Source organism: Neolamprologus multifasciatus, chromosome 20, assembly GCF_963576455.1.
Source record: "Neolamprologus multifasciatus chromosome 20, fNeoMul1.2, whole genome shotgun sequence".
Classification (NCBI taxonomy): Eukaryota; Metazoa; Chordata; class Actinopteri; order Cichliformes; family Cichlidae; genus Neolamprologus; species Neolamprologus multifasciatus.
This window is the reverse complement of record NC_140458.1, coordinates 10,348,205-10,355,851: the sequence shown is the minus strand read 5'-3', so window position 1 is coordinate 10,355,851 and position 7,647 is coordinate 10,348,205. Positions and strand designations below refer to the sequence as shown.

General features: G+C 37.5%; 1 protein-coding gene across 2 annotated transcripts; it reads left to right on the top strand.

Moving 5' to 3' along the window:
- Nucleotides 1–7: 7 nt before the first annotated feature.
- Nucleotides 8–7,495, top strand: LOC146494462 (uncharacterized). 2 transcript variants are annotated; one of them, XM_085146103.1, is made up of 5 exons: nucleotides 8–652; nucleotides 2,045–2,529; nucleotides 2,944–3,007; nucleotides 3,953–4,967; nucleotides 5,103–7,495. In XM_085146103.1, coding segments are annotated over exons 1-5 (1,845 nt in total). In that variant the 5' UTR covers nucleotides 8–373; the 3' UTR covers nucleotides 5,105–7,495. The 2 variants fall into 2 exon arrangements, with proteins under 2 accessions (XP_085002229.1, XP_085002228.1); XM_085146102.1 differs by having other exon boundaries at nucleotides 29–652; nucleotides 2,042–2,529.
- Nucleotides 7,496–7,647: the final 152 nt, after the last annotated feature.

The following is a 7,647-nucleotide window of genomic DNA, read 5'->3' as shown; positions in this document are numbered from 1 at the left end:
AAAAAATAGCGCACAGCACTCCATCAGCGGACGTGCAGTGTTTCCATTAGATGACAGTCAACCACCGTGACTCAGGGCTCAGCCACTCCCGATGGCAGCCCGGCCCTCCGCTCCTCCTTGATCTTCCTGAATGGACAACCACGCTACCTACTGTTCACGCCTCCCTCTCACACCTCCCTCACTACTGCTTCACCAACGACCCGCTGCAGCTTTATTGTGGAGTGATTAACCCGGGCCGATCGGTGCACCACGCAACTTAAAGGATCCATCCGAAGTAAATCACTGCTCACACCACGGCCCAAGCGTGCTTACCCACCGGGTCCTTGAATATCACCTCACTACCTGATTAGGACGTTGTGTCCTTTTTAGCGCAATGACAGCCAAGCACCGGAAAGCGAAAAACAACCACAAACATGAAGATAACATATTCAAAAATGAAGTTATGGAGACAGAAGTTCGCCCTGGAGGGAATAACTACACACTTCTATTGGTTTTATTTCTGATTTTTGTGATTGGAGGTGCCACCGGAGTGTGGTTCTGTTTCCAGCAGTACCAAACTTTAACCTACTTAACAGACAATCTCATGGGCATACAGATGAAGATAGTGAAACTACAATCCTCCCACGAAGAAATGCGACAGTCTGGCAACAAGGTAAGAATGTATCCAGTCACCTAAATCTGCAAGCCACCAAAAGCACCAGATGCACTTATTGATAGCCAATATCTATAATGAACAACCAATCTTGTGAATCATATTTTCACAAGATTAGAATAATAAAAAAAAATCTCTGTACACACACACACAGAAAAAAATCAAATAAGAAAATGCTCCAGCACACGTTGTCAGTTGCAAGTAAGGAAAGTTAGCTGCAGGCCTCTATCAGATTTCCACATGCCAACAGCCTCACTGGAGTGAGTACAAAACGCTGCTATTTCTAACATCCACACAGCTGCTGACGTTTGTAATGAGGAACCATATTCTTGACCTACAAATGCGGAGACACTGCCTGTACCAATGACTCAAATGTAAAATAGATCTCTTTTAGTCTCTAGGTTCTGTGGAAAATTCTGTATTGTAATACCAGTCAAGAATATGCCCCCAAAGCTGTGCTGAAGATGCTGCCAAAATAATAATAAACAAGACAGTAATGAGCCAAGGCTAAATTTAGTCTGTGATTTTGATACTGAACACCAGTTCAGAGGCTCGTTGCAGGCAATCTGAAAGACTGTAGAAAAGCAAAGAGAGCGATGTTGTGTGTGTCTGTCTATATATCTGAAAGGACACACTTTATGTAAGAGATAATTATATTTATAGTTAAACACATTACCATGAATGAAGTTAACCTGTTATATCACAGTAAATAGTAGTTCATGACTGCCATGTTCAGTATTTTAGTCTTCTTCCATGTGTTTCCAATTCAATTCATGGTATTCCAAGAAGTATTAAGTATATCTGTATTTCCTTCCCTTAAGTATTTCTTCTATTCAGAAAAGACAGGGTTGCAGAAACTTTGCACAAGAACATTTCAGCTAGCTCAGTCTTGTTCGGCAAATATTTTCTGTATGAGTGGATAATTGTTCTGTCGCTCACAAATGTGAAATGTTTCAGGATGTTGTAAGGAGAAAGCTTAATGAAGAATCCAGAAAAGGTTATAAAGAATGCAAAAAAGACAGTTTTAGCATAACTGCAAATAAATCAAAGATCTGACATTAAGTGAGATTTCCTAAATGGCTTGTTCATGATCACGCCTGTTAATGATGAGATTTTGGTGTGGCTACATATTTCCTTCCTCCAAGCATTTGTTATATTATATTATACCATATCATACATAATTTAAGCAAACAATGCAATGCAAATAAAGGTAAAAGAAAATTAACAAAAAACTGTCCTTGGTGTTTCCGTCCCTTTAATGGTAACAAAATCTTTTCCCAACAAGCATAATTGTTGTCCAGTGACAGTTAAGAGTCTATCAATCATAAAAATAAGTGAGGATAATAGTCCCTTAGCTTGACTCTGTGTCATTCCTGTGTCTTGTTGCAGCAGCATATTTCGGACAACGTGGAGGCCCGACTTAATGCCCTTGAGGAGTCCTATTCACTGGCCCAGAAGCAGGTGGGTATGGCCTTAGCTACAGCCGAACAGCTCAAGACATCAGACCTCCCCGCTCAGGTGCTGTCACTCCACACAGAGATGAAAACCCGCCTGGCAGAGATGCAACAAGCCACAGTGTCTCTGGAGCAACTGAGCCAGCTGCAGACCATGTTGAAAGGAAAGAGTGAGGAGTTTGAAGATGTTAAAATGAAGGTGGAGGTTTTAGCCACTCTGACTGGTGAGCTAGCCCAGAAGGTCGACATCATAACAGGCAGCCTGGAAGAAGCAGAATCTAAGCTGGAGGAGAAAGTTGGAGAGACTGCCACAGTGAGTGCCGCCCTGGATAGACAGGCTGCTGTGATGCTCAGACTGAAGGACCAGCTAGACGCCTACCAGACTCAGTTGAAGGCTAGCGTGGTCGAAATGACTACTGTCAGGTAGGTGGTGGAGTGGGAAAAAGAGCAGTGGAGGAAATAACTTGCCTCCTCTCACCCATGATTTTATGTTGTCTTTGCCAAAGCCCTGTTGGCTGCCACTGTCTGCAACTCTGTGTTACTCTAAACCAGAGTTGGTAGGCCTCTTTATCACACTGTGAGTTTGCCATGATCTATGTAAATATTTATTTTGTATTCATAAGTTTTAAAGCTGAAATGTTTGCTTAAAATTTAAGTCTTTGAAGCTTACATAACCATCAAGAGAACGTGGCTCACATGCTATTATTGTCATTTGAGTTTTGAAATAGAAGTGTTGTAATAAAACTATCGGCATGTTTTGTGAGTAAAGCTTCATGAAGGTACAAAATAATGACCACAAGATCATAAGAGAAATTTATTCTGTCTTCTGTCTTTCAGAGAGTTGTTTGAACATGAGCAGTCGCAGCGGCTTCATCAGGCCAGAGTACAGGAGCTTAATGAGGTACGTCACAGTCTGGAGGATCGGAACTTAGCAGCCTGTAATAACAAAGAAGCTCATTGGGTGATCTTATTAATTAAATGCAAAATGGAAAAAAATAAAATGGAAAAAGGTAGCAAATCATGATCTTAGCAGTCAGGTCAAATTAATGTTAAATGGCAAATAAACAAATCAAATGTGAGTGCCCTTGCTGATGTAATATTTTATCTAATTTTGATATTTGTGTGTTAAGCACAACCCTTTTAGTCCTAACAGTCAAATCTATTAAATCATTGTTTTGTTTTGCTTTATTCAGTCCGTCTAATAATATTTTTACGTTAAGTTTGTTGATGTTTATTCATATAGTACAGCTGCATGTGACATGTGATATTTACATAATTCTTAAACCTTAAACTTTTTTAAACCTGCCACAAGAACCTGAGAACATGATTAGGTAAGCAAAATATGGCCTAATAGCTCTCTAAATAAATCAGTCATTAGAATCAGATTAACCAGGCTAGACCAGATTTATCTTTAAAAGGAAAATAAATAACAACTTGGAATACAATCAGATATCTAGGACTATATATTAGATTTATTAGTTATTAAATATGTACTGAAAGAACATTTTTAAGCTATCACATTTAATTAGATTACATTTCAATGGCAGAACATGCTTGACATGGCTTAACACACATGCTGTCAGCACACATGGCCTCTTTACTATTTCCGTTCACAGTGTGCCCATTGGGAACCATAATAACATTTTCATCACATTAATTTGAAGAAGCTAATTGCCTGGCATGGATTCCCCAATGGATTTATATCAGCATTTACATTCGTGTGGTGCAGTTTCCTGTTTTGTATGTCAGTTAATCACATCACATTCACTGAGATACCTAGATGCCTACATAACTGAATAGTAAATATTTTTGCTCCAGTTATTTGATATGACTTTGCTTATCTTAGTCTGTGGCAGAAACTAAACCTGAGACCAAGCCTCTGAAAAAGACAGAGGGAGAAACAGTTCCTACAACTGAAGAAGAGGTGGAAACCAAAGAGGAAGAGGAAGCTGCAGGAAGTGAAGAAAAAGAAGGAGAAACACTTGTAGAAACTGAAAAAAGAGTAGAAACTGCAGAAAATGAAGAAGAAGCCTTGGGCAGTGAAGAAAAAGTAGAAAAAGTAGAAACTGACGAAGAAGAAGAAGAGGAGGAGGAGGAGGAGGAGGAGGAGGAGGAAGTAGAAGAAGCCTTGGGAACTGAAAAAGTAGAAGACATAGACACTGAAGAAGAGACATCCATAGCAGCTGGAGAGGAAGAGGTAGCTGCACCAGCTGAATCAGAAGAAGAAGAGACTCTTCCTACAGCTGATGAAAAAGTTACATCCACCCAAGAGGAAGAAGAGGCGGAGTCTGATGAGCCAGAAGAACTAAATACACAAGATACAGCTCCTGTTGAAAAGGAGGAGTCTGTGACAGAAGAAACTGTTCCTACACAGCAGGCAGAGGCAGTAGAGGAAGATGATGCAAAACAAGAGAAGTCTGTTACTGTATCAGAAGAAGAGAAGGGACACACAACACTGACAGAAGAGGAGGGACACAATGCTGAAGAGCAGATGCCTGAAGAGGAAAACAGGAAAGGTGATGAAGAGGAGGCACCTGAAAGAGAGAAAGGTGAGGACGACTCAACAGTCCAAGATGAGAGCCTCAAAGCAAGAGATGAGGATGAGACGGTGTTGGAGAAAGAGGAGTTGGAAGACGATGAAAGGGAGAAGTCAGAAGAACACGTACCATCTGGAGAAGAGGAGCAGCTTTGGAAGGCAGTGCTTGAGGCAGAACAACCAGATGTAGAGGAAGAAGTGTCAGAAGCAGAGGACGAACAGCAGGAAGCAGCAGATGAAGAGGAGAACCATGGTGCAGAGGACCCACAGGAGGCTGATGAAGAAGAGGAGTTTTTAGAATTTGATGCTTTGCCAGAAGACAAATGTAAGATTTCACTTTAGTTTTTTTCATAAATAATGGCTTGATTATCAATCCAAGTTATTAATTGACTATTCTGCCTTACTAAAATGTGTTTACTGATATATCCATTCTAATATCTTCTTTTTAATGTTTTTACAGAGTGCATACCACCAGGAAGCAATTTCATTCTTTTATGCTATGGACCTATCCATCAAGAAAAACAGGAGCTTTCTCCGACTTCCACCCCTGTCTGCAATATAACAAATACTGTTAGAAAGAGTTATTGATCGCTGTTGTCGAGGTGCATTACTCATTTGCTTTCTGAAAGGCACACCTAATCGAAAATTCAGTCAACATGCAGAGCTGAAACCTGTACCTCAAAATCTAACATGGCACGTTTTTGTAAGGAAATGAGTCATTCAGGGTTTACCTGCCAGTAACAGTCTAACAAGCCTTAACTCATCAAATGATTATGTTTTTTTAAGAAAAGAAATTCCACTTATCATAACAATTTACACTGTTTTCTACCAAGCTGTTAATGAAATAACAAGAAGCCAGTGCATAAGCTGTGACCTTGAAGCCATAAATAATACCTGTCTTGGTGACAAAGTGTGCTGCTTTTTGTCACTGCCTGAAATGTATCACGAGAAACAACAATTACAGTTCTGTAATTCATTGTGTCCCTGATGTTGTTTACACAGGAAAAAAAAACTACAAGAAAAATGGTAGAAAATCAATAATATGCAATAACTGAATTAATAAGAGTGTTTTTTTTAAAGGTATGGCAAAGTTTATTAAACTTTTTTTACTCTTTAAAGACATGTTTGTTTTTTAGTGTTTAATAACTAGAGCTGTGCTTGCTCTATAGATTTGGTGATTATCTTTTTATTTGCACTTTTTAACTGATTACAATTCCAGCCAGACAGAACACACTGGTGGTATTGGGAGATACAGGGAGGTCGAAAGGTTTGGTCCTGTAACCAAGAGCTCATTATTACTCTGCTGCTTTTTAATCAATCATATTTTGATAAATGTTGTGTGTCTTTAACAAACAATCATAGAAAGACTATGCAACTTTAGAAAAAAAGCTTAATGATGCACCTCAGGGACAAAGTGTTCTGCATATGAAGGGTTGGAGCCTGTACTGTGCTTAAGTTACATTTTTAGGACAGCAGAAGTATTCACATGTCATTCTAAGCATCAGTCACAACAACTAGAGAACAAGTTGTCCACAAAGCCAAGAGGCGACTCATTTTATACATCATCTAAAAATATCTTTTGAGGAAAGCTTAGCTTTACAATAATGTTGATGTCGTTTTCAGATTTAAGTGTTTTTCTGCAGCACACTGACAGCAAAGAAGAATTGAGGGAGGAACAAATGGCGGTATTATTAACATGTTTAGCAACAGAAACAAAGCAAGAAACATGATTTCAAATAATGTGAGTTTTCCAATAATCAAAAATATTGTCGCTAAAGTGAGTGTAACCTTAGAGCAAAATATTTTAGTATCTCAAATGTCTTTTTCTTCATTTTTTTTTTTTTTTTTTTAGGAAATTACAAATATGTGTATTCATATTTTACAAATGTGAAATATGTTTCCAAGAAGTGGTTTTTATTGTTAATTTTTACAAAAAAAACTAAATAAAACAAACCTAGAGTGCACTTTTTTTTAAAGGTCGTGTTTATTATCAGTATAACAATTATGTTTGTAAAATAAACTCTGGTTCTTTCACTTCTGTATACTTGATTAATTGCTGCTGTGTCAAATTCAGCATGGTCGCCAGGAAGACCTCAGTCTGTTTCTTATCTTAAACAGTTACACATCTTTTTTTATAATTTTGTCTCTGTACACCACACAACACAGGAGCCTCTAAAAATGGAATATTATATATAAAAATGGCTGTAATTCTAAAAGAGTTAATGCAGTACTTTAGTTAAATTACTTGAATTAAAACTAAAAGTTTGCCCTGCAATAACATTTTGATTGTTTGATATAAAACCCATTGTGCAGGTTTACCGAGGAAAAATTCTAATAAATGCCTCATTGTCCAAAAACCTATGAACCTTATTACAATAAGTTATGCTGCTATCAAATATTATCTATGTCCCTAAAACTTAAGTGCATTCTTCTATGCCATATTAGTGCATTAGTGCTTAGTTTTATTAAAAACTTGAGCCTGTTGTACAGTAATAGACGATGTTATAATGAACACTGAAACCTTAGTTATTAACACTAAAAAAATTTACTCTCCTGTTCACTTAAAATAGTTTTACTCCACTGTATAGAGAAATTATGTATCTTTTTGGTTTTCCACTTTGCCACAAAATGTAACAAAATTCAGCTGAGCATGCCAGGTGTCACACCTTTCATCTTTTTTTAAACATGTTTAATATGTAAGTATGCTATCTTCGGTGCAGTGTTTAGGTATAAATCTTCATATTATGCTTCTTTATACTTTTACTCTTCTAAAAGTTCAGGTGAAATATACCTTTGACCTCATTAAATATTAGTGTTACACAGAAAATTGTAAAAAAAAAAAAAAACAACAAACTTTGATATGGACTGATATGCTGTAAAATATGATAAATACATATTTTCCACAAATTTCTGCTCTCATTGAAAGTTTTAAAATGTGTTATTTAAATGAAAAAAAGGATTCCAATACTTCCCGTGTCTTGCTTACATCGATATAGCTATATTCA